Raw genomic sequence first — 27190 nt, 5'->3', positions numbered from 1 at the left:
AAGACATGCTCTTCTACCATTTAGATACAGAAAGATATCTGTTTTGCTCTGTGCTTGCCAGATCAGGGCAGGAATTTTGAGTTCAGTCCTGGGCACCAAACCAATGCAAGACACAATGTCCCAAAAAAGTCTAGGATTGTAAGAAATCTACATGGGCTTCCTATGAGGAACCCCAGTAGAAACCAGGCAGGGTGACACTATCAAAGGAGGACTTCTGAAAAAAATGGATGTGGCAGTGACTTTAAGGGCTTTCACACAGACCAGGGAGCAGACTGTGCTTAGGAACAGCTCTGCGGTTACTACTCAGAGGTCACAGAGGGGCAGGGCTTTGTTCGATAATACACTCAAGTCAACAACTAGAGGGGATGGAGCCAGATGCTGGCTGAACTTCCGCCAGGGAAGCTAAGGAGGGAGACTTGTTACACAGTGGGTGGAGCTGGGTGGAGTGATGCTAATTCTGAGATGTTGCTCTCTGAGCTGTGGCCACTCACCCTGTGCAGGTATCTCATGCAACTTTCTTCCTCGTAATATTCCTTCAGGGAGTTGTAGCCGTGAAACTTCCTGGAACACACCCATACACACACACACAAAAGAAAAAGACAAAACAACACTTTTTGGCCATGCTGCACGGCATGTGGGATCTTAGTTCCCTGAACAGGAATCGAACCCAAGGAGCCCCCTGCAGTGAAAGCCAGAATATTAACCACTGGACCATCAGTGAAGTCCTGAAATCTTCAGTTTTTAAACAGTGGGCATTAAAAAAAAAAAGAAACAAAACCCTTAACACCAAAGTGTGCAGAGGAAACCCCTGGTGCTGGGCAGTGCTGGCCCGCTGCCTCCTGCCTGGCACCCTGCCCCGGGCCGTGGGCACACCTCATCACGTTGTCGTCAATCTGCATCAGAGATGTGGCTGTGTAGAGGCGGCTCAAGTCCGTGTCCTCCAGGCTCTGGGGTTTCTTCACATGGTCTCCAAAAAGAGCTTGCCTAGGAGGAGACAGAAAGCAAACAGAATGAGAATCAGCACGCTGTACAATGAAATAACTTACCGTTTGGTCACTTATACCTCCGTAAAGCTGAAAAAAAAAAATGTTTTTTAAAGCACATGATAAACAACCACAGCTGAGCCTACTTCCTGGCCCAGAGGCAAGCCAGGAGAGAGTCTGTGAAAGAGCGGACGTGGATAACTTAGAAATAAATCCCTTCAGCCATTGGAATGTCCCAGAGGATGAGCTTGTTGACTTTTGAAGACCTGGAGAACAATGAATATCAAGACCTTATTTTCCTTGCGAGGGGCAGCGAGACAAACTAAAGACTAGGCTTCAGCCTAGATGACTATTTCAAAATTGGCCCTGCAGAGAGATCTCAGGATGGGCTGTGTGGCCTGGGGTGGGCTGTCAGCCAACCAAGGGCAGGGGTGAGGGGGGTCCCCCAACTTTACACTGGTGTTACCACGCTCCCTTTGGCAGAACCCCTGTCCATTTGTGAACGCTTCATGTCACTTACCAAGGAAGTTAATGGTTAACTCATTCAGCACTTGGGCAAATCAACCACTTTCCAATATGTTAGCTAAAAAGCGAATGTAGGGACTTCCTTGGTGGTCCAGTGGCTAAGACTCCATGCTCCCAGTGGAAGGGGCCCAGATTCGATCCCTGGTCAGGGAATTAGATCCCACAGGCCAAAATGAGAAGATCCTGCATGCCACAACTAAGACCCGATGCAGGCAAATAAGTAAACAAAAATAAATATTAAAAAATTTTCCCCATCAAACATTCATCTCACAGTTTGTTTTTTACATAAAAAGCTAATGTATACGCCGAAGTGGAGGACAGAGGAGCCTGGCGTGCTGCAGTCCATGAGGTCAGAGAGTATGACATGACTTAGCGACTGAGCAACAGTAACATACTGGAAGACTAATCTGAGTAGGTTCTAGTTTCTAGTTAAGAAAATGATCAATCTAGAGAGGAGGAGCGTAAAGACAGAGGTCATAGTGAGCACATTTAGATGTCCATTCCCAGTGCAAGCTGTCACTCACACAGCTAAAGGAAGACTGACTGAGTTTGTTTTGAGGTTTGGCCCCACAGTGGGAAAAATTCATTATAGAAACTAAATGTTCTGGTAGCCAGTCACCACCTCTTCCAAAGGAAAGGAACCAATTTCTCAAAAAAAAAAAAAAAAAAATTTTTTTTTTTCAAAAGAGTATTAGGAAGATCATATACTTAAAGGATAGAATTCCCAATTTAAAGTGTGTCCCGATAAAACTAGAAAAAAATTTTAAGAAAGGAAAGATGATGCTGGTGGGGAAAACAAATATTCTAATGAAGGGGCCTGAAAATTTCGAGATGTTTGACTTTCTGTGGTAAGTTTAAATACACTGAGAGCACATTCAAAGGACTCTCCCAATTTGTTAAGAATTACACGATGGCCTTTCTGGACTCATTAATTAATGGCATGACTGGGCCCGGCAGCAAAACAAATGTTCTCTGGGAGGAGCTCACTTTCCACCCCAGAGGTATGGAAAGACAGACAGCGGCCTTGGACTTGGGGTCGGATGGCCTGCTTTCACCCCATGTGGGTCCTCAGCAAACCCGTGGATCCATCCAAACCTCAGCCGAGCCACACCTGACTCGGAGCCCGACACACAACTGATGCTCACACACCGTGAGCTGAGCGGAAGGCCAGCCTGGGGCACGTAAGCCTCCGAGGGTCTCCGCCCACCCAGCACCACAGCCTGGGGACGCACCCGGCCGCCAGGCCACCCAGGGGCCCGTAAGCGCCACCCCAGCCCAGGTGCCATGGGAACCCCACCCACAGGAAGCCCAATCTGGGCTATCTGGCTGGCTGGACAGTATAGCATTTTCTTTTAACCGCTGAGAAAAAGAGAATAAGAAACTGATCATGCAGACAGACTGCTTTTCCTGGGATGGCCTCAGAACCCCCCTAAAATGGTACTCTGAGTGCCCATTTGTGTACCAGGCTCTGAGAGAATCAAAACATGCTTGAGCCCTCCCATGCTTTCCAGTTTGGTTCATGGATGCAGGATTCACACTGGGGGAGAAACAGCAGAAAAACAACTAGTGGGAAGGAGCCGGCTTCACGGAAGCAGAGACCAGTGATGGACCTAAAAGAAGCAGGCTGGGTCTAGACAAGCAGAGGTGATGGGAGGAGGGTCAGGAGAGGCCAGGGGGCATGGGGGTCTCTGAGTGGCCTGCTCCAGCTGGAGGGGGAGAGGGGCATGTGGGGGAAGGGGGAGAACCCACATGGCTAAGGATAGTCACAGTGGTGAAATCATCACTAATATTCCCTGAGTGCTACTGCCAGCCAGGCGCTGCTCTCAGCACTTGTCAGGGGCTAACCCACCAAAGCATTCTGAGCAGGAGATGGGCAGGCAAGGTGTGGAGAGTGTGGACATCACGCTTGGCACCAGTGGTAGGACTCCTATCCCACTGCTGCTTGATCAGATCCCCAAGAGCCAGCAGAGAACGATTCTAGGTCCCCCCAAGCACAAAAATCTCCTAAAGAGAAACATACCTCCACAGTGACAAGCTACCCTCAGGATGGCCCTCATTTTTTTTTTTTAAATAATGAATTTTGCCTTTTTAAAATTAAAACTTTAAAAAAGTTTTTGGGCTGCATGTGGAAGCTCGATGTCTTAACCACTGGACCACCAGGGAAGCCCCAGGATGGCCCTCATTTGGGAAAGAATGGTGTGGAAATGGTTTCTCTTCCTTCTTGAATTTTTTGAAAAGTATGGAAGCAGATAGAGATTTTGTGAATTTGACAGCTTGGGATGAATTTGTTTCTAACCAAGTCACAAAGCAGTCAGCTGAGAATCTGCACCAACCCTGCCTTCTTCTTTTTCTTTTTTCCTAGAGAAAGAGGAATTTTGGCGTTTAGTGAAATAAGCTCAGAAAGGCACTGTCTGGGGACTTCCCTGGTGGTCTAGTGGCTAAGACTCCATGTTCCCAATGCAGGGGGCCTGGGGTTCGATTCCCTGTTCAGGGAACTAGATCCCAAATGCTGCAACTAAAGATCCTCCAGGCTGCAATGAAGACCTGCTGCAGCCAGAAAAACACCAAAAAACCAAAGGTACAGTCTGTCTCCCGAGGGAAGGGAAGGTGCCTCACCGGTGCGAGAGAATGATCTTCTTCATGTTGTCGGCCATGAGGAAGTTGTAGAAGCGCCGGCACTGGTCCCACTGCATGAAGGTCTCCTGGGCCCTGGAAGAGCCACAAGGGAACAGTGAGAAGGGGAGGAAGGGGGAGTCCTGGAGCGGAGAGGCTGGGGCTGGCGGGGGGAGGAGGCAGAGTTCCTGCCACTGGAGGGACCGGCTACCTTGGCGGGAACCTGGGCTCGAACACGTGGTCCTCAGACTAAGGGCAGAGCCACCCAAACACTAAGTAAATGAACGTTGCTCAACGAGAGGCCCCGGCCCGAAAGGTCTCTGGGTCCATGGGCTTTGCCAGAGACACTCCTGACCTCCTCTTCCATCTCTATGTCTTTGTCACAGGACCTGCTTTGATTGTCATTCGAACAGTCTCTCTCCTTGGCTTTCTACCCTGCAAGCAAGTTTTTCTGGCTTCATAACAGGACTGTGCGTAGGGACAGGGTGTGTGGAGAAGATAAGTGCGTGGCAAAACCTGAAAACACTTCATTTTATCACTTTTGTGTGGACTGTATAAGAAATACAACAAACTAGCGAATAAAACTAAAAAGAAGCCGACTCACAGAATAAACTAGTGGTTATCGGTGGGGAGAGGGAAGGGGAGCGGGCAATATGGGTGGAAGGGTTGTTATGGGATTATACGGAATCATGTGTGTGAAACTTTTAAAATTAATTTTTACTGAGTATAGCTGCTTTACAATGTGTTAGTTTCTGCCGTACAACAAAGTGAATCAGCCGTAAGTGCACACACACCCACAATGTTTTAGATTTCCTTCACATTTAGGTCACCACAAGAGCACTGAGTAGAGTCTCCTGTGCTATTAGAGTAGGTTCTCATTAGTTATCTGTTTTATACATAGTAGTGTATATGTGTCAATTCCAATCTTCCAGTTCCTCCCACTGCCCCTTCCTCTTTTGGTGTCTATAAGTTTCATTCTCTACATCTGTATCTCTATTTCTGCTTTGCAAATAAGGTCATCTCTACCACTTTCCTAGATTGCCACGAATCGGTGATACTCTCCGATATTTGTTTTTCTCTTTCTGACTTATTTCAGTCTGTATGACAGTCTCTAGGTCCATCCATGTCTCTGCAAATGGCACTTGAAACTTTTTAAATTGTAAAACACTAGAGAGTTTAAAGAATCATTCAACACAATTTTTAAAAAATGGGAAGGGAAAAAAAATAAAACACTTCTTTCATTGCCATTTGCAAGGCAAAGGAAAATCATATAAGTTGAGCTTTCTTTTGATTAGTCTTAGAACATTTAAGGGGCAAGGAATGGAGGGAGAAGTATCGAGGCCCTCTGCCCCCTCTAGGCACGGCTGTGGGGGTGGTCCTGAGTCTTTCTGCCTCCAGAGCTAGTGTGTGGTTGGCAAAGCAAGGCCTTCTGATGTGGGGTGGGGGTCACTGCTGCTAAGTCGCTTCAGTCACGTCCGACTCTGTGCGACCCCATAGACAGCAGCCCACCAGGCTCCTCCATCCCTGGGATTCTCCAGGCAAGAACACTGGAGTGGGTTGCCATTTCCTTCTCCAATGCATGCATGCATGCTAAATCACTTCAGTCGTGTCTGATTCTGTGCGACCCTATGGACTGTAGCCCACCAGGCTCCTCCATCCACAGAATTCTCCAGGCAAGAACATTGGAGTGGGTTGCCATTTCCTTCTCCAGAGGTGTCGCTAGGCAGGTAATATCCCCACTTCCAGATCAGGAGACCAGAGACTCAGAGAGGTCCCAGCAGAGTGGTCAGGAATGGCTGAGTGTGACCCAGGCTGGCGTGACTCAAGCATCCGTGCTCGGATGACCACCCTGTGTGGCGGGAGGAGACAGCAGGGCCAGCCTCCTCTGCTCGCCTCTGCGGCCAGATTTCCCTGCCCACATGTCAGGTGAACAAACACCAAGGTGGCGACTCCCAGGCTGCCATTCAGCCCTCCCCACTCTGTGCTTTCTTCCCTCGGGTCTGAACCCAAACACAGCTGCCATGGCGTCCTTGCTAACCTTCATTCTGCAGATTTCTGAGTCTCAAGGCCTGATTCCGCCCTGGGAATGAATCTGGGTGTCACTATGCCCACATTGTCTCATTTCCCAGATGGCCAGAGAGAGGACTCCTGAGAGAAAGGATGGTTCATAGGTATTAAAAAAACAAAAACAAAAAACAAGGATCATATTGATGTATGGCAGAAGCCAACAAAAAGCAATTATCCTCCAATTAAAAATAAATAAATTTAAATAATAAAAGCAAAAATATTGGCAATGGCATGACCAAAACAATTTACAAAAAAAGCTTTGATTAAAATGAAAAATATAATCAAAGAAATACAAATAAAACATTTTCAAATATATATATATATATATATATATATACACACACACATACACACACACATATATATGTATATATATATAAACCCAGGGAGTTATGAAAGTTATTTCCCAAAAGCTGTCACACTTCAATTTTGGCATAGCAAGCATTTCCCATAACATCACAGTTAAAAAATAAGAGCTAGTGGGAAGTTAAAAGTGAAAGGGTTGGTGGGGTTAATGGCCTGTGACATGCTCATAAAACAAAGGCTAAAGCATACAGTGAAGACTAACATTGCCTTCAAAAGTCAAAAGGTCATTCTATAAACCCATGGGGGGCTGGAGGCGCCATGAGTAGAAAGGATGGGCCAGATCACCTTAGGCAGGACCCCAGCTAAGGCAGGGCTGTGGGTACCTGCTTCTTGGTCTGTGAGGGTGTCACAGAAGGGTGTCACCCAGTCTGGGAATTGCACCCTGCTGCCAGGCTGGGTTCCTCTTCTCTGCATTGGACCCAAACAGCCCCTCCCTCAGAAAGCTGATGGTCCAGAAACAAAGAAATGGTCTTGCCCGCATCCAGTCCTCCCTTTGCTGACCTTCCAGCTGCTTCTGTCAGTATCACCTTCATGTCAGAGGGACAGCAGACGTAGGGAAGCGAGGAGGCACTGGTCATAAACCTGGGCTATGAGAAGATGCTCCAGTTCTGTGGGTTTCTCGGTTGAATAACCCCAGAGGTTCAGTTCAGTTCAGTTCAGTTCAGTTGCTCAGTTGTGTCCAACTCTTTGCAACCTCATGGACTGCAGCACGCCAGGCTTCCCTGTCCATAACTAACTCCTGGCGCTTGCTCAAACTCATGTCCATCGAGTTGGTGATGCCACCCAACCATCTCATCCCAACCCGAGATACCACTCACTGAAAGGCTCTGGTGACTCATGGGGGCCTGGGGCTCAAGGAGGGACTGGGATAAGGATGCTGGGACCAATGCTTCACTCAGTCAACACTGGCCAACAGTGATTCCTTGCATCTTTGGTTTATCATTCAGCATATTTAAGGGATGTCTTTCATCACCTTTGAGTATAAAATTAAGGGACTGAACTTAATTTTATATTAGTTTAATAAAGCATAATTGAGATCAATGTATTATTTTAAAAAACCCATTCATCTATTTAAAAAAAGATCTGACTTCTTCAATACCAGCACCAACAACAAATTGAGAAGAAATGAAAGAGAGGGGAACCTATAAACTAAAAGAAACTGAAGAGACAAATCAATAGATGCAGTGTGTGGACATAATGGGGATTCTGATTGAAAGAAACTGTTAAAAAACTTCTGTGAGACAATCAAGGAAATCTGAACACTGACTACAAACAGGATGCTATTAATATTCAGAATTAATAATCTTTTGGTGTGATGATGATATTGTGATTATATTTAAGAAAACGTTCTTAAAGGGAAAAACAAATACTGTACATTAATGCATATATATGGAATCTAGAAAAATGGTACTGATGAACCTATTTGCAGGACAGAAATAAGAGATGCAGACATAGGAAACAGACTTGTGGACACAGCAGGGAAGAGGAGGGTGGGACAAATTGAGAGAGCAGCACTGAAACATATACATTATCATATGTAAAACAGATAGCTAGTGGGAAGCTGCTGGGGAGCTCAATCCGGTGCTCTGCGACAACCTAGACGGGTGGTAGGAGGGAGGTTCAAGAGGGAAGGGACATAGGTATATTTATGACTGACTCAGGTTTAGTTGTATGGCAGAAACCAATACAACTTTGTAAAGCAATTACACTCCAATTAAAAATAAAAAAATTAAAAGTTCTTAGAGTCTTTTTAGTGCTACCAAGTGAAATATTTACAAATGATATAATGTCTGGGATTTGCTTTAGAATAATCCAGCTTACAGGGGAGTGATGTGTGGAAGAGGTGCAGAGGAAATAAGAGTAGCCAAAAGTTAAGCACGCTTGAAGCTGGTAGTGGATATGCAGGGGTCCAATACTCCATCGTTTTTATTTTGTATGTACCTAAAATGTTCCACAATAATGAAGAAGGAGAAAGAGAAGAAGACAGAAAATAGAAAATCTTTTGGATTATGATCTCCTGAAAATTATCTACCCTGAGGAGGAGAGCTGAAGATTAAAGTCAGTTTTAACCATTATCCATGAAACTCATCAACTATTTCTTAGGGTTGAGGAAAGATTAGCAGTGGTCTGGAACCATTGTACACACGGCCCAACAAGAACCTCACTGGGAATTTCAGCTTCCACTGAAGCCAGGCTCCAATTTATATGCCATGTTTCTGTAGTGAGAGAAGGGAGAAGGCAGAACCAGGCTCCAGGGAATGGTGCTGGTGATGGGATGAAGGTCTAACAAGATGTCCAGGCTCCCCAATGGGCATGAGTTAGCACAGAGACTTGGAGCTATGGCCCATCTGACCCCACTGGGTAGTTCACCAAACTCTGTGGAAGCCACTTCACCTCTCCAAGCCTCAGTGTCCTTATCTGTCAAATTAGGAGGTTGAATTAGAGAGGCAATATTCACACCAAGATTGTTCTATGGGTGAGGTATGCAGGCAGTTCCATCTCAGGCCTGACAGAGGTCGCCGTGGGAGCCTTGGTGTTGTTTTCATTGCTTCTGCTAGTGGGTGAAATTTAGGCAGACAGGGGTGCATGTAGTGAGTGGAGAGCTGGCCAACTGGTGGTGTTAAGAATGGGTCTGAATTCTGGCCTCTTCAGCTGAAGAGGTCTGGGGGATGGGCAGGCTCCTGGGCGTGCATCTCATGAGGATAAAGAGAATGTCAGCCTGGGAACCAGATGGCTCTGGCAAGAAGTGCTTTACGCATCCATATATCTACCTATCTCAATCAATAAAGTCCTTTCAAGATGCCCCAATTTCTAATCAGGGGTTTCCCAGGTGGCTCAGTGGTAAAGAATCTGCCCGCCAATGCAGGAGACATAAGAGACGTGGGTTCAATCCAGGGGTCAGGAATATCCCCTGGAGAAGGAAATGGCAATCTACTCCAGTATCCTTGTCTGGGAAATCCCACGGACAGAGGAACCTGGCGGGCTACAGTCCATGGAGTTGCAAAGAGTCGTACATGACTGAACAACAGAGCATGCAGCATGTCTTCTTAACAGCGTTAAGTGATTTATTAAACCAGAGAGTTAGGCTGTCTGAACACACATTTCCAGGGCTAGTTGGCAGCTGTTTGTGCTGAGGGAATGAGTTAAGTCTGCTGGATACAGTGTAGTTTGGGGACATCTGTCACCCTCCTTTGCTGGTTCAGCACCTCATCAAGCATGAACTAGTTTAGCAGCAGCTAGACTCTGCTAACTACAGCAAGCGGGGGCTGGCTTCTGAGCCTAGGACAGCCTCTGGCTAGTGGGGAGGTGCGTTACGGGATGAGAAGCCAGAGGGAGGGGACGGATCACTGACAAGCGGTTCTGGAGACTCAACTAGGGGAGGGATTTACCAGAAGCATGAACTCCTGTGTGGCCCCTGCAGCGGCAGATGGGCCCTCCCCGCTCCACCTCCATGTAAAGGAAGCAAGGCTGCCATCATTCCAGTGCTGAAAAGGCTCACTGCCCTCAAGCCTTGGCAGGAAAAAAGAGGTTACGCTGGTTGAAAGTAAGGCACTGTCTCCTGGCGAGTAGATCTCATTAAAACGATGAGGGACCTGAGCCGTGAGTGGCCCCAGCACACACATAGGATGACGGTGTTTCTTTGATCTGCCTCCAGTTTTCCTGTGTGCAGGGTGTAGGATCTTAGTCTGGATCTCTTTGCTCCAAAGGATAAAGTTGTCTGTTTCTCTCCTCTTTGCAGACAACTGATGTGACAATGATTATGAATATGAAGATCTCTGAGGCCTCAAAGAGAAGTGGTGTGGACCACGTCTGCAAAGTGCATGGAGCCCCTCGCAGATGTTGGTTAGCTTCCTAGCTTAAATCCGTACCTAGGATCCTCAATTGTGCGCGTCGTGTGCTTGGCCAACAGCAGATGGCGCTGTTGCAGCAAAATGAAATGAGGCTGTTAATTATGATTCTGCTCGTTAAAAAACACGGAAAACAAGCTTGTCCTACATTCTCCTTCCTGTCAAACCCAGTGCTCTCTGAACACAAAGTCAGTGTTCTAGTCACTTGACAGCGCTTGGTTTAGGAAGGGACTCTGATTTTTACAGACACTAGAAGCCTGGCCAAAAACTGGACCGCTAGTCAGACGAGAGTGGGTCTCCCCGGGATCCTGGGGCGGGCCCTCTGCTCATTGCTCTAAGATCCCAGTTACTGGCAAGGATGGGGCTTTGGGTAACGCTGGTTACATCATGGCTGAGAATCGGGAGCTGAGTATTTCTAGCCAAGTCAACACAAAGGAACATGTCCCGGTTCAAACCAGAGTGTGGAGGGGAACTGAAAGGGAGGATTCCCAACAGGAGGATGGGGAGACTAACCTAGCCTGCAACACTAGGGCTGGAGAGACCACTGAGGCCCCTGGGCCCAGTGACTGCTAAAGGTGGCTAACACCTCAGGAGTCGCCGGTGAAATGTGCCCACAAGCAGATTCCTGGCCCCATGCCCCAGACTCATGAATCAGGATCTCCAGGGCCGGGGCCCAAGAAAATGAATTTATTTTTATCACGATCCTCCAAGTGATTCTTAACGAAGTGTGGCAGTCACTAGTTCTCTAGATTGGTCTTTGTGATCCACTGATGTAGCCTACTTCTCATTTTACAATGCATAATGATGATAATTGGTAGTTACTAACAACTTTCTACGTGCCTGGCACTGTTCCCAGTAGTTCATTCTCATGAACACATTTGACTCCACCATGGCGCCATGGGGTAGGTGCCAATTATTGTCATCCCCATACTGCAGGTGAGGACCACTGGGACACAGGCCTCAGCCCTGGACCTCAGGCAAGGTTCCAGCAGGCAAGTGTTTCCTGTCTATTTTGGGGTACATTTAAATTCTCCATTTTGGCCCAGCTTTAAGGCTCTGGCAGAGGCTGAATTCTGAGCCTGCATTTGCCCTTTGGATGTGTTGATTTCAAATTCCAGTAATAGATATTTTCAGAAATAAGATAGCCCCTTATCCATTAGAAAATGACAAAATAGGTTTAAACTACACTGAGAGATACAGGTGAGGCAAAAAGTAAGGATTATCTACAAGGTCTGTGGTATTAGACTGGATCAATCAGGGCAGGGAGTTTGTTGTTTATTTTTTTGTGTGTGATTTTAGATTTCTGCATTACCCATTTATAATACAAAATACATTATCACGAGGCGTGAGTACGGGAAAAAATATGAATGCATTTAAAGAGTCCAGAGAGATGTGTGTGTATATGAATGTGTATGTGTGTGAGTGTGTATGTGTATGGGTGTATATGTGTGTGTGTATGAGTGTGTATGTGTGTGAGTGTATGTGTGTATGTGTATGGGTGTGTATATATGAATGTGTATGTTTGTGAGTGTTTATGTGTATGGGTGTGTGTACATGAATGTGTATGAGTGTGTATGTGTGTATATGTATGGGTGTGTGTGTGTGTGTGTGAGTGTGTGTGTGTGGTGACTCTGGAGTGATCAAGGACAACACTGATCTGGGCGGGGAGGTCAGAGCAGACAACAGTGCCCTCCTAGGACGCACTCTGCGGGTTTCTGTTGTCAGGAGACTAAGGGGAGAAGTAAACGTCTACCCAGCAGGTCATCTCTTGTGTGTGATCCTGGGATGCTGAGAGAGATGACTATTTGACGGTGAGGGCACGGATTAAACGGTTTCTACAGATCCTTTCCAGATGCCATCCGAGACCCAACTCTTTGGCAGGTAGGAGGGGTTGGGGTCATAAGGTGATCCAGCTCTCAGACCCTGGTTTGCCAAGTCTCCTGTGTTTTCATAAACCCACAGTTCTATAAAACTCCTGGAGCATGAAGAACATAAGTCATCTCAGAGACTCCAAAGGGAAACAGCAGCTATTAAAGGGGTGGGCTTTGGCTTACTTCATTACAGATCTGACCCCCAAAATACAGCTGCATATCCCAGGTTGAAGGGGTCTGACAGGACCACTCCAGTATATGATGTGGAAGCAAAGCAAGGTGGAATCAAGACCCAGAAACTTCTGCTTAGTTGGCCCTAGCATTTCCCCAGGTCTTCACGGGCCAGTGTCTGGTGTGCTGGGGACATCTCAATAAACGAACGCTAACTGGAGGACCAGTGGCAGGAGGAAGTGGGGGCATGTGGCCAGGATCACTCACCTCAGTGCACTGTAGCCCTGACACACGCTGACGCAGCACAGAACCTTTTCTTGGTTGGCCTGGGTCTCCCCCAAGTATTTACACACGATGTTACCGCCCAAGCTGAAGCCCACGACCACCAGCTGGGTCAGGGGGTATGTCTTCTTGATGTAGTTTACCATGGCTCCAAATTCCCAGGTGCAGCCTGTGGACAGAGAGGTAAGAGGACTTAGTCATTTCAGATGCAACACAGTTTGGAGAAAATGTGAGCTGGGAGGGTTACTTAAGTGGGTGCCAAGGCATTAAGAGAGAGAGACAGACAGACAGACAGAAATGTAAGTATATAGCCCATCCTCTGTATTTGTGGGTTCTACAGCTGCAGATTCAACCAAACACAGATCGAAAATATTTGGGAAAAAAGTCCCAGAGAGTTCTAAAAAGCAAAACTTAACTTGGTCATACATAAGCAACTATTTACATAGTATTTACATGGTATTATCAGGTATTATAAGTAACCTAGAGATGTTTTAAAGCAGGGGTTCCCAATCTCTGGGATCGAATGGCTGATGATCTGAGGTGGAGCTGATGTAATAATAATAGAAATAAAGTGCACAATAAATGTAAAACACTTGAATCATCCCCAAACCATCCCCCACCTTGGCCCATGGAAAAACTGTCTTCCACGAAACCGGTCCCTAGTGACAAAAAGGTCGGGAACCACTATTTTAAAGTACACAGGAGGCTGTGCCTAGGCTTTATGCAAATACTATGCCATTTTATATAAGGAGCTTGAGCATCCATGGATTTTGGTGTTCAAGAGGGTCCCGGAACCAGTTCCCTGAGGATGCTGAGGGACGGCAGGTATTTTGGGTGTGTGTGTAGAGAGAGAAGCCAAAGACTTCTCTTTGGCTACCTGCAGAGAAGGCTGAGTGCCAAAGAATTGATGTTTTTGAACTGTGGTGCTGGAGGAGACTCTTGAGAGTCCCTTGGACAACAAGGAGATCAAACCAGTCAATCCTAGAGGAAATCAGCCCTGAATATTCATTGGAAGGACTGATGCTGAAGCTGAAGCTCTAATACTTTGCATACCTGATGCAAAGAGCTGACTCATTGGAAAAGACCCTGATGCTGGGAAAGATGGAAAGCAAGAGGAGAAGGGGGAGACAGAGGATGAGATGGTTGGATGGCATCATAGACTCAATGGACATGAGTTTGAGCAAACTCCAGGAAGATAGCGAAGGACAGGGAAGCCTGGCATGCTGCAGTTCATGGGGCCGCAAAGAGTCGAACATGACTTAGCAACTGAACAAGAGAAGCTCCCAGAGGCCCCTCAGTATGAGGAAACACAGCATAAGTAGCACCCACGAGGGAAGGGACCATTTACCAAACGCATGTGCAATGCTCCTTCAAGGGTAGGTGCTGAGAAACCCATCCCATACTCACTGAAGTCAAAACATATATTCAAGGTGTGCATGAGCACCTCAGTTCACACACAGATGAAAACAAAAGCAAGAGCGATACTCTTAGGGATCAGCGTCTTAGGCTACAAAACAGGACGCTATACCCACAAGTACAATGATTCATGGTGTTGAGAAAAGTACCAAGTGGATGTTATTTACACCATCGCCTTGCCATCAGGGAGAAGGAAAGACAAACTTCAGTCCAGAGGGACAGCCAAGATGTTCTGTGGGATTAGGGTAAAATGTTCTTGGTGACGTAGGGACAGGTGCCAAGGGAGGCAGACCCATTCAGAAACACAGAGGAGACTTCTGAATGGAGAGGGCACTTGGGCCCAGTGTGCCCAGGAGGGATGATACCAGCTGGTGTCCCCTTGAGAAGCTGGTGAAGTCAGGACTAAGTAAGATGATATAGGTAAAGGGCTTAATTCTTTTTTTTTTTTCTGATTTTATTTTATTTCATTTTTATTAGTTGGAGGCTAATTACTTCACAACATTTCAGTGGGTTTTGTCATACATTGATATGAATCAGCCATAGATTTACACGTATTCCCCATCCCGATCCCCCGGCTTAATTCTTTTTTAAAGAATTCTTTTTTAAAATATCATTTAAGGACACCCATGTTCATGACAGCTTTATTCACAACAGCCAAATGGTGGAAGCAACAAAAGTGTCCATCAACAGATGAACGAATAAACCAGACGTTGTATATGTATTTGGTGGAATATTATTCAGTCTTAAAACGTAAGGAAATCATGATACATGTTGCGACAAGGACAAACCTTGAGGACATTATGCTAAATGAAATATTGTTGTTTAGTCGCTCAGTTGTGTCCGACTGGTTTATGACCCCATAGATTGTAGCCTGCCAGGCTCCTCTGTCCATGGCATTTCCCAGGCAAGAATACTGGAGTGGGTTGCCATTTCCTTCTCCAGGGGATCTTCCTGGCCCAGGAATCAAACCCAAGTCTCCTGCATCAGCAGGTGGGTTCTGAAGAGCAGTTACAACTAATCGTGTAGGCGCTTTAGGAGCTGCAACTTAATTCAATCCAAGCACTTCTGATGTGGATAAAAGGCCAGACCTGCGTAATCCTGGACAAGCTGCTGGGTGTTTGTGCAGGGCTGCTGTCTCTCCCAGGCAAGGGAAAGGCAAAGACATGGTGTCTGCCCAGCTCCAGAATCAGAGTTTGGGTAGACACTGGGTCCTCCCAAGGTCTCCACCCAACGTCAGTTACCAAACACCCTCGGTTCCTCAGTGTCTAGGAACCGCGTCCTGGGTGCGTTTACTGGGCTGGCCAGAAAGTTCTTTTGGGTTTTTCTATAATAGCTTATGGAAAAACTTGATCAAACGTTTTGGCCAACCTGATATTAAGAGCTACAGCAATCTGTTTTTTAATACTAGCAAGATTTTAATGTGGTTCTACATATTTAATCCTTAAGTGATTAGCACCAGTAACAAGATTGAGGTCTCTAATATTGCTGCAATTTTAAGACACAATGAAATATGAGACACTACATGGCAACCCACTCCAGTATTCTTGCCTGGAGAATCCCTGGACAGAGAAGCCTGGCGGGTCACAGTCCACGGGGTTGCAAAGAGTCAGATATGACTTAGCAACTAAACCAAACCACCACTCTGGCCTTAGGACTTCCCTGTAGCTCAACTGTAAAGAATCTGCCTGCAATGCAGGAAACCCAGGTTTGATCTCTGGGTTAGGCAGATCTCCTGGAGGAGGGCATGGCCACCCACTTCAGAATTCTTGCCTGGAGAATCCCATGGACAGAGGATCCTGGCAGGCTACAGTCTGTGGGGTCACAGAGTCGGATACGACTGAGCGACTACTGCTACCACTACCATCCTGGCCTTAGAGATGAGTGCCACAGGCCCATGTTTGAATAGCAAACTGTGGAGGACAGGAACGACCCTTTTCTTATACCTCCCACCCCTAAACAGAGACAGGGCTAAGACAGCCTGAACGCTACTATTTCAAAGCCAAATACCCCCAAATGGCTCTGACATGACTCAGCAGGCGGGAATACAAGAACCCAGAGACTGGGTGTTCTCTGTGGACGGGGACATTGAGTCATCTGCAAACTCCACGCTAGGCACATGGTGGGTGTGCCACCATGAACTGGGTGAGGAGGAAGCCTGAATCATGAGGAACGAGAGCACACAGTAACACCCAGTATGACTGTACACGGGACTGGGAAAGAAAGAACCTAAATATCCTTCCCCGTGAGTTTAACCCGAGTATGACCTGGACAGCCAACAACATGGCTCCGCTGGTAGGCAGCTGGGAGCCTCGCAGTCCCTAGCATCTTGCTGGTGAAGGTGTGTGAGTCATTTCTTCGAGTTGTGGGCAAGCTACTGCCAAGCTGAGTCACCCAGGGAAGAAAACAGCTGTAGAAATAAAGCGAGAGCCCTTTTGACCCACCACGTTAATTGGCCTTGTCTTTATCTCTGAAACAAAGATTTTCAAGCATGAGTGCTCTTGGCTTTGTTTCCTTGGGGTACAGGGTGCTGAATACTGCCCTCTTCCAGCTGAAGGTTAAATATTTAGATCTCATCCTGAAAGTGCAAATGGGATGACCCCCGAACACATCCCAAACTCTGGCCACTCCCTGGGAACTCTCTCGATGCTCAAGTCCTCTCAGCAGACGGTCTTGTCAGTTGTTTTACTGAGACGCTTGACTTTCTGCAAATTCACTGCCTTTACTTCCTCATCCTCTGTCTCTCTTCACCTCCCACCCCATGGCATCCTCCTGCCATTATTATACTCAATTGTTGCACAGGCAAAAACAGTTCCTGGTTATCATCTGGAATCATGAATACCATTGAGAACAGAGTCTGCAGCAATTAAAACGGCAGGTAGGAAAAACTTATGGAAAAGTAGAAGTTTCTTAAAAATCACTATCTGCGGGCTTCTCTGGTGGTCCAGTGGTTAAGAGTTCGCCTGCCAATGCAGGAGACACGGGTTCAATCCCTGGTTTGGAAAAATCCCACATGCCCCAGGACAACTAAGCCCCTGTACCACGACGAAGAGTAGCCCCCGCTCACTGCAACTAGAGAAAGCCCGAGTGCAGTAACTAAGACCTAGCCCAGTCAAAAATGGATAGATAAGTCAATAAAAATTAAAAAATATAACAGGAAATCACTGATCTGCAAGTCTTTGTGGCAAGATGTATTGGATCATGGGTGATTTCCAGAGCTTGTTGTATAGCAGGGTTTGCCTGAGAGAGACCTCAGAGTTTGTCTGTTATTCTGATGCAGTTATGAGCAAAGTTCTCTTTCACTCTCAAAAGTGACCCGATAGGGATGCTAAATTATACGGTAGCCCTAGGTATAGGGCCTCCCTCCCTTCTAAGATGGAAATACTGTACTCTAAGCAAGGCACAGCTTTCTGGTCTTACATTGAGATTACAAAAGATAGTTTTAAATACAAAAACAATTCCAGTATTAAACCCAATTGGACATTAATGAGCTCCCCCTCCGAGCAATAAAAAATGATGCTGTGATTTTAGGCACTTCTGCTCACCTTGATGCTAATACAAGAAAGCCAAGTGTTTAGAAATAAGGGAAGGACCCACTTCACTGTTAAAACTCACAGGAAAAGGCAATGTAAATAGTTTGAGACCATTTTCAACGCCAAAATGTCCTAGGTTGGTGTTCGGTCATAAGTTCTCAGGAGGTTCATGATTCTAAGAGACGTGGTCACCTTATGGGGGCTAATACCAGGTTATTATTATTATTTTTTTTTTCTTTTTTAATTTTTATTATTATTATTTTTTTTCCCAGTGGGTTTTGTCATACATTGATATGAATCAGCCATGGATTTACATGTATTCCCAATCCCGATCCCCCTTCCCACCTCCCTCTCCACCCGATTCCTCTGGGTCTTCCCAGTGCACCAGGCCCGAGCACTTGTCTCGTGCATCCCACCTGGGCTGGTGATCTGTTTCACCATAGATAGTATACATGCTGTTCTTTTCAAATATCCCACCCTCACATTCTCCCACAAAGTTCAAAAGTCTGTTCTGTGTTTCTGTGTCTCTTTTTCTGTTCTGCATATAGGGTTATCGTTATCACCTTTCTAAATTCCATATACATGTGTCAGTATGCTGTAATGTTCTTTATCTTTCTGGCTTACTTCACTCTGTATAATGGGCTCCAGCTTCATCCATCTCATTAGGACTGGTTCAAATGAATTCTTTTTAATGGCTGAGTAATATTCCATGGTGTATATGTACCACAGCTTCCTTATCCATTCATCTGCTGATGGGCATCTAGGTTGCTTCCATGTCCTGGCTATTATAAACAGTGCTGCGATGAACATTGGGGTGCACGTGTCTCTTTCAGATCTGGTTTCCTCAGTGTGTATGCCCAGAAGTGGGATTGCTGGGTCATATGGCAGTTCTATTTCCAGTTTTTTAAGAAATCTCCACACTGTTTTCCATAGCGGCTGTACTAGTTTGCATTCCCACCAACAGTGTAAGAGGGTTCCCTTTTCTCCACACCCTCTCCAGCATTTATTGCTTGTAGACTTTTGGATAGCAGCCATCCTGACTGGCGTGTAATGGTACCTCATTGTGGTTTTGATTTGCATTTCTCTAATAATGAGTGATGTTGAGCATCTTTTCATGTGTTTGTTAGCCATCTGTATGTCTTCTTTGGAGAAATGTCTGTTTAGTTTTTGGCCCATTTTTTGATTGGGTCATTTATTTTTCTGGAATTGAGCTGCAGGAGTTGCTTGTATATTTTTGAGATTAATCCTTTATCTGTTTCTTCATTTGCTATTATTTTCTCCCAATCTGAGGTTAAAAAAATCATACACCATGACCAAGTGGGCTTTATCCCAGGAATGCAAGGATTCTTTAATATCCGCAAATCAATCAATGTAATACACCACATTAACAAATTGAAAGATAAAAACCATATGATTATCTCAATAGATGCAGAGAAAGCCTTTGACAAAATTCAACACTCATTTATGATTAAAACTCTCCAGAAAGCAGGAATAGAAGGAACATACCTCAACATAATAAAAGCTATATATGACAAACCCACAGCAAGCATCACCCTCAATGGTGAAAAATTGAAGGCATTTCCCCTGAAATCAGGAACAAGACAAGGGTGCCCACTCTCACCACTACTATTCAACATAGTGTTGGAAGTGCTGGCCACAGCAATCAGAGCAGAAAAAGAAGTAAAAGGAATCCAGATAGGAAAAGAAGAAGTAAAACTCTCACTGTTTGCAGATGACATGATCCTCTACATAGAAAACCCTAAAGATTCTACCAGAAAATTACTAGAGCTAATCAATGAATATAGTAAAGTTGCAGGATATAAAATTAACACACAGAAATCCCTTGCATTCCTATATACTAACAATGAAAAAACAGACAGAGAAATTAAGGAAACAATACCATTCACCATTGCAACAAAAAGAATAAAATACTTAGGAGTATATCTACCTAAAGAAACAAAGGACCTATACATAGAAAACTATAAAACACTGATGAAAGAAATCAAAGAGGACACAAACAGATGGAGAAACATACCGTGTTCATGGATTGGAAGAATTAATATTGTCAAAATGGCTATTCTACCCAAAGCAGTCTATAGATTCAATGCAATCCCTATCAAGCTACCAACGGTATTTTTCACAGAACTAGACCAAAGAATTTCACAATTTGTATGGAAATACAAAAAACCTCGAATAGCCAAAGTAATCTTGAGAAAGAAGAATGGAACTGGAGGAATCAACCTGCCTGACTTCAGACTCTACTACAAAGCCACAGTCATCAAGACAGTATGGTACTGGCACAAAGACAGAAATATAGATCAATGGAACAGAATAGAAAGCCCAGAGATAAATCCACGAACCTATGGACACCTTATTTTTGACAAAGGAGGCAAGGATATACAATGGAAAAAAGACAACCTCTTTAACAAGTGGTGCTGGGAAAACTGGTCAACCACTTGTAAAAGAATGAAACTAGAACACTTTCTAACACCATACACAAAAATAAACTCAAAATGGATTAAAGATCTAAATGTAAGACCAGAAACTATAAAACTCCTAGAGGAGAACATAGGCAAAACACTCTCCGACATAAATCAAAGCAAGATCCTCTATGACCCACCTCCCAGAATATTGGAAATAAAAGCAAAACTAAACAAATGGGACCTAATGAAACTTAAAAGCTTTTGCACTACAAAGGAAACTATAAGTAAGGTGAAAAGACAGCCCTCAGACCAGGTTATTATTTTGATTCTTTTCATATGATATAGAAAAGACTGTTTAAAAAAATCCCATTTTTTTTTCTCTAATCAAGATCAAACTCATGGATCCTTTGTGGCTTGGCTCTTAACTTTCTGGTCATAACATTTCCAGGGTCAGTCTTAGAAATGGAGGTCAGAATAACCACAACTGGATCATTTTGGTTTTCAGTTTGTTTCCTTGGCTGGTGGACTTGATCCAGATGTTCTCTGCTCTGAATATGAACACTGGAGTGTTGGGATATGGCCTTCAGCTAAAGACAGAAAAATGGAGCAGAACACTTCCTGAATGTACTGGTCCTTTGCAGTATCGCTGACAAAATCACTTATATTCCAAACACTGTCCAGGTTAGAAAGCTAGTTGAGTCAATAAAGAGCAAGCCCACATGTCCATGACTGCTGTGTTCCAATCAAAGACTGTAAACTCTGTATGATAAAACACTTCAAAAAATATTCACGACTTCTAGGTGTTCCTTGATTTTCAAGTGTTATTCATTGATCTCACTCCGATGACAGGGTTATAGACCCAGTCTGATCCAGGAAAGAATCCCATTTAAATAAGAAATTTAAAAGATTGATAAATTTTACTCCTGTGGATTCTACTACTCATCCCAGTGGTCTCACACTTTGGTCAGATCAGATAATGTCACTGAATTTAATTCTTCAAAAGGGAAATTCTGCTGGTTTAAAAAAAAAAATCCATGAACTATCCTGAGGCAAGGGGTGAGGAATTATTTTTAAAGAGTGAAAATAAATTTTAGAAAGTTAAAATATAGCTAAATAAACATATACTACAATTGAGGCTTCCCAGGTGGAGTTAGCAATAAAGAACCCACCTGCCAATGAAGGAGACACAGGAGACTCGGGTTCAATCCCTGAGGCGGGAAGATCCCCTGGAAAAGCAAATGGCAACCCACTCCAGTATTCTTGCCTGAGAATCCCATGGACAGAGGAGCCTGGCAGGCTACAGTCCGTAGGGTCACAACGAGTTGGACATGACTGAAGCGACTTAAAACGCACGCACCGCATGTACTACAAAAGAAGCCAGTAGCATGGAGGTGTGTGACCCCCACATCCACCACCACCCCCTCTGCTCCATCCCTAGCCCTGGCCCGCCAGATTTGGCAAGGAGCCAATTCTGAAGCAAGCAATGCATCCTTCAAAATAACCACCAGGGCCTTGCCATCCCAGAGTCAGAATTCAAACCAAATTCAAAACAGAAATTTATGCTCCATAAGCACAGCTTCTCAAATTGGCCCTCGTGAGCGTTCACAGGCGGTCAGCTGACCTAGAGGCTAGGCCTTTTGACGGTTCCAGTGAACTTCCACCTTTTCTCATCTACGTGGGCTCACAGAACACACAAACTTAGAGTGAAAGACAGGAAAAGGCAGTAACATCACCATGTAGTGGTATTTGCTGGACCCCATGCTGTGTGCCTTTATATTACTGCTGACTTCCCCAACTGGGGAATGCAAACTCCTATCTGTTGGACTCTGAAACACTGCCTTCTTCTGCAGGCCTCTCCTGAGCATCTCTCTCTAAGTGATCCACTAGGTGCGGGAGATTAACATAGTATGAAAATTGAACATGGAAATCTGGGTCCTGTCCTTAAAAAGGATGCAGTTTGGTAAATGTTCTTTTTGGAAAAGCCCAGCCAGCAAGTGCAGCCTGACTGGGACTGTCTCCCAACCTCTTCCACCAACACTGAGCTGTTCCTCACTAGACGGGGAGCTTCAGGAAAGCAGGGGCTTAGACTACCACCTGTATTCTCATCTCGGGGTCTGGACTCATGAATGTCTGTAGGATGTGAGATTAAAAAAGAAAAAATGGAGCCCAAGCCCACCAAGCCTATCTCTGTGACTGAGAAGCTCTTGCTGTTCTTTTGCTTTAAATCTAAAATGTGTCCGACTGGGAACTATTCCCTTTACTCCTTAGAAGCATCGGCAGGATGCAGTTCCTTACACAGAAAGGCTATGTGGGGACTTCCCTGGTGGTCCAGTGGTCCAATGGTTAAGAATTCGCCTTCCAATGCAGGGGACACAGGTTCGATCCCTGGTCGGGGAACTTAGATCCCACATGCCATGAAGCAACTGAGCCCTCTTGCTCAGGAATCTGAGTGCCACAACTAGAAAGAAGCCTGTAGGCTGCAAAGAAGAGCTCCATGTGTCACAACTAAGACCTGATGCAGCCAAAAATGAAATAAATAAACAAATTTTTTTTTTTTTAAGAAAGGCTGTTTAGCCTGTTATTCAAAAGCATGAACTCCAAGGGACTTCCCTGGCCATCCTATAGTTAAGACTTTGCCTTTCAACGTTCAGCGCAGGGGGTGCAGGTTTCCTGGTTGGGGAGCTAAGATTCCACGTGTCTTGTGGCCAAAAAATCAAACCATAAAACAGAAGCAATGTTGTAACAGACAAACAAAAAAACATTAAAAAAAAAAAACCAAACACATAATGAAGCATAAAGCTTAAAAAAAAAAAAAAGGCATGGACTCCAGGACTAGACTGCTTGAATGGGAAACTTGGGTCACCCATTCATCAGTTTTGTGATCTGGAGCAGGTTACTCAACTTTGTTTTTTAAATTTTATTGGAGTGTTATTGATTTACCATGTTGTGTTAGTTACTGCTATACAACAAGGTGAATCAGTTATACATATACACAAATATCCACTCTTTTTTAGATTCTGTTCCCATACCAGTCATGACAGAGTGCTGAGTAGGGTTCCCTGTCTCCTGAATTGCAGGCAGATTCTTTACCGTCTGAGCCACCCGGGAGGCCCTTTACTCTAATAAGCAGTGTCTGAAATAGGAAATGAACACCATGACAGAGGTGCTACTGAGCTGGGGTTAAGAATCACACAGTTTGAAGGCGGGTCCTGCCACTTTCTGCTGTGTGACCCCAGGCAAGGTACTTAACCTCCTTTAGCCTGGCAAGTGGGGAAACTAATGCCAACCTCTCAGGCATCAGGAGGATCAAGGGAAATAACACCAGTGCGTGCCTGGCACTGTTAATGCGAGATAAATGGTAACTGCTTCATCCGGGATTTTCCTTTAATGAATTTATGTTTCAAAGGCAGCAGGAAGCATTCCTGTGATTCTAAGTCACAAGAACATATGGTTATCCATATAGGAAATTCTGTTCAAGAGAGATCTAGGACCAACAATTTCTAATCACATCAGCAAGGATGCCCAATAACAAGGGAATAGTGCTTATGTGGTTTAGAACAAAGTTGGTAGGTAAGCAGGAAAAGGCTTTTTGCAATTTTCTCAGAGAGATCTGAGGTGGGTGGGACACAGGAAAAAAGGAAGAAGGGCTTCTTGTTAATGCCCTCTTTAGTTTGCCTCTGGTTGAACTCGCAATTTCAAAAGGCCAGAAGGATCTCCGTGACAGGAGGGCCTGCCATCTGCTCCAGCGTGACACGGCTTGCACAAGGGCAGGTCACACAACCACAAGACACACCTGTTTGAGACGTGCCCATCTGCACAACGTCACCTTCCATCCAGAAAAACTGTCATTTCATGCTCCTCCCCTCAGCCCTCACTCAGGCAATACGGACCTAGCACTACCAGGGGCCAAAGCAGAGACACTGGGGAGCCGCAGCAGGAGAACAAAGACCTCTGGTGCTCGTGGAGGGGGTCTGGGGATGGACAGACAGGAACAAACAGGTGGACCAATACACGGTCTCACCAAATCACAAGTGCCTTGATGGACGTAAAGAGGGGGATTAGACGAGAACGATGGGTCAGGGGCAGTCTCGGAAGCGCTCTGCGGGAAGGGCCTTCCGCACAGGACCTGGGCAGCCCTCAGGTCAGCGGGGCCCTCGGACCAGGGCCCGGTGCCCGCCTATGTTCTGGGTGGGCTGTGGCACGTCTCAGAGATCAGGCGCCTCCTTCATGTCACATCCAGTCACCCCACACGAATAAGGCTAATGAGTGGAAACCAAATACAAGTGGAGGGAAAGAGATGTGAAAGAGGTTAAAGGAACCTTTCAGCCAGCTGCAGCATATGTGACCCGATTCCAATCCTGAATTGAGCAAATTATAATTAAAAAGGAAAAACAAAAAGAAAGAAGTCAGTTGGGGAAACTGAACGGCTGTGAAGGAATACTGTTAAAGTTTCAGGTGTGATGATGGTTTATGTTTATGGTATGGACTGACTTGCGTCCTCCCCAAATTCCCATGTAGAAGTCCTAGGCCCCAGGACCTCAGAATGTCTGTTTGGAGCCAGAGCTTCTAGAGAGAGGTAGCCAAGTAAAAATGGGGTCTTTTGGGTGAGTCCTAACCCAACACGGTGGTGGTAGTGGTTCAGTTGCTCAGTCGTGTCCGGCTCTTTGTGACCCCATGGACTGTAGCCTGCCAGGCTCTTCTGTGCATCGAATTTTCCGGGCAAGATTACTGGAGTCGGTTGCTATTTCTTCCTCCAGGGGATCTTCCTGACGCAGGGATCAAACCAGAATCTCTTGCGTCTCCTGCACTGGCAGGCGGATTCTTTACCACTAGTGCCACTTGGGAAGCCCAACTTGATATGACTGGTATCCTGATAAGAAGAGATTAGGATGCAGAAAGAGATGTGGACACACAGAGAAAGAGCCATCTCTGAACCAAGGAGAGAAGCCTTGGCAAACCTGCCAACGTCTTGAACTTGGACTTCTAGCCTTCAGAACTACGAGAAAATACATTTCTGTAGTTTAAGCCACCAGACCGTGGTCTTTTGTTTTGGTAGCCCTAGCAGACTAAAACAAAGAGTATGTGTATCTTAGCATCACACACTGAAACAGTCATAGATGACATGATAGGCTGCCTGGGATTTGCTCCAAAATAATCTTTGAAGGGGGACACAGGAAGGGGTGGTTTATAGATGGAATAAGATTGGCCAAAAGCTGAGAAATTGTTGAGATTGAGTGATGGGTTTATCCTGAGTTCATTTTCCTATGCTCTCTACTTTTCTATAGTTTGAACAATTGCATAATAAAAAGTTGAAAGAAACAGCTGAGAGGAAACTGTGAAAGAGCTCCATCTATGGCTCTCCACCCTGGGGGGACCCTGTATTCTTGGGGCTTGGCCCTGGCGTTGGTATCCTTTAGAAGTTCCCCAGGGGAATTCTAATCTTGATAACCATGGGCCTACACTAAGAACCAGAAGTTCTTTATGGGAAAAATAAAGACTTCAAGGGAAGTCCCGTACGCCTGGATGAGGAAGTACTATGACAACAAACTTCTCCAAGTTAATTTATACAATAAAATTCCTATTCCAAAACTGTGATACAGGGGCTTCCCTGGTGGCCCAGTGGTTAAAACTCCACGCTTCCAGTGCAGGGGATGTGGGTTCGATCCCTGGTCGGGGAGCTGGGATTCCACATGCCTCACGGCCAAAAAAACAAAACAGAAAACAGAAGCGATATTGTAACAAATTCAATAAAGACTTTAAAAAGTGGTCCATATCAGAAAGCCTTTTTTTAAAAAAAAAAAATTGTGATAGTGTGCTAGAATTCACCAAAATTTACTTTCCCTCTCTGGGAAGAATGCACCTTCCCCACCCAAGTGAAGTTAGGCTTGACCATGTGATATGCCTTGGCCAACCAGTTGTGACTTCTATGGGTACCACTCTGGGCGGAAGCTGCTCGGTGAACCTGGGTCCTTGAGTGAGGACTGGGATGGGACACAGAACCCCTCAGCCAACCCAGGACGGATTTGTTGTCTGAGGAAGAAATAAATCTTTGTTTTTAAACCACTGAGATTTGGGGGTTGTTTCCACAGCATAATCTAGTCCATCTTGACTGGTACAGAAATTCAACACAGAACTTGACAAAATAATTCTAAAGTTCAGTGGAAAAAAAGAAACAAGCAGGAAAGTCTAAAGCACACACTGAAGAAGTGATGAGTCAGGGTGAATCTTATCAGAAATTAAGTGATATCACAGAGCGACAGTAATTAAAAATGAATAATATTAGGTGTGAGGGATTTTCCTGGTGGTCCAGTGGTTAAGACTCCCTGCTCATTCGTGTCCAACTCTATGTGACTGCATGGACTGTAGACTGCCGGCTCTCTTCATGGAATTCTCTAGGTAAGAATACTGGAGAACGGTTTTGCCATTCCCCTCTCTAGGGGATTTTCCCCACCCAGGGACCAAACCTGGATCTCCTCCACTGCAGGCAGATTCTTTACCATCTGAGCCACCAGAGAAAAGCTAAAGTCATATCAGTAGCACTTTGTCGTTCAGTTGCTAGGTTGTGTCTGATACTTTGCCACCCCACGGAGTGCAGCATGCTAGGCCTACTATCTCCCAGAATGAACAATGCTTATGGAAGCACTAATACTTTCTCAAAGCTACCAAAGATGTTTTTGTTTGGATTTCAACAAAGCACTGGAGTTCTGGATTTTTGACCTAAGGTCACATTTGTTGGACTTTATTAACTGGTGGTTAAACAATGCATCTGAACAGGTCAAAGATGTACTGATAAACAAAAGAACTAAATAGCACAGCTAGAAAAATCATCCGTATCTTCTAGGTCACCTGTCCTTCTGAAATACTACTAAAATATAATACACTATAGGAATTTACTTCTAAAATTCTGATGAAGCAAAAGGTGACAACAACAAAGAAGGAAATAGCTAAATTACTATGAAAAATGTGAAAAAAAAAAAAGAAAAATGTGGGGGCTGAGTTGGCCCTACATGGACTCATCTAATCCCATGGCTCTTCCTTTCTGATGGCCAGCCTAGGTGTGTTATGCCCTTAAAAGCAGCTGTACTGCTGTTTCCC

At 45.2% G+C, this 27190-nt stretch overlaps 1 protein-coding gene across 1 annotated transcript in view; it reads right to left on the bottom strand.

Moving 5' to 3' along the window:
• Positions 1 to 27190, bottom strand: part of ABHD2 (abhydrolase domain containing 2, acylglycerol lipase) — a 108580-nt gene that overhangs the window by 9481 nt on the left and 71909 nt on the right. Inside the window, exons 6-9 of the mRNA XM_061158677.1 lie at positions 12712 to 12895; positions 4125 to 4217; positions 874 to 984; positions 492 to 561 (exon numbers count right to left, since the gene is read on the bottom strand). Of these exons, the coding sequence (XP_061014660.1) occupies positions 492 to 561; positions 874 to 984; positions 4125 to 4217; positions 12712 to 12895 (458 nt within the window). The remainder of the gene's footprint in view (positions 1 to 491; positions 562 to 873; positions 985 to 4124; positions 4218 to 12711; positions 12896 to 27190) is intronic.

This window comes from Dama dama, chromosome 13 (assembly GCF_033118175.1).
Source record: "Dama dama isolate Ldn47 chromosome 13, ASM3311817v1, whole genome shotgun sequence".
In the NCBI taxonomy this organism is placed as follows: Eukaryota; Metazoa; Chordata; class Mammalia; order Artiodactyla; family Cervidae; genus Dama; species Dama dama.
Note: the sequence above shows the minus strand (reverse complement) of the source record. Positions and strands in the feature narration are given on the sequence as shown.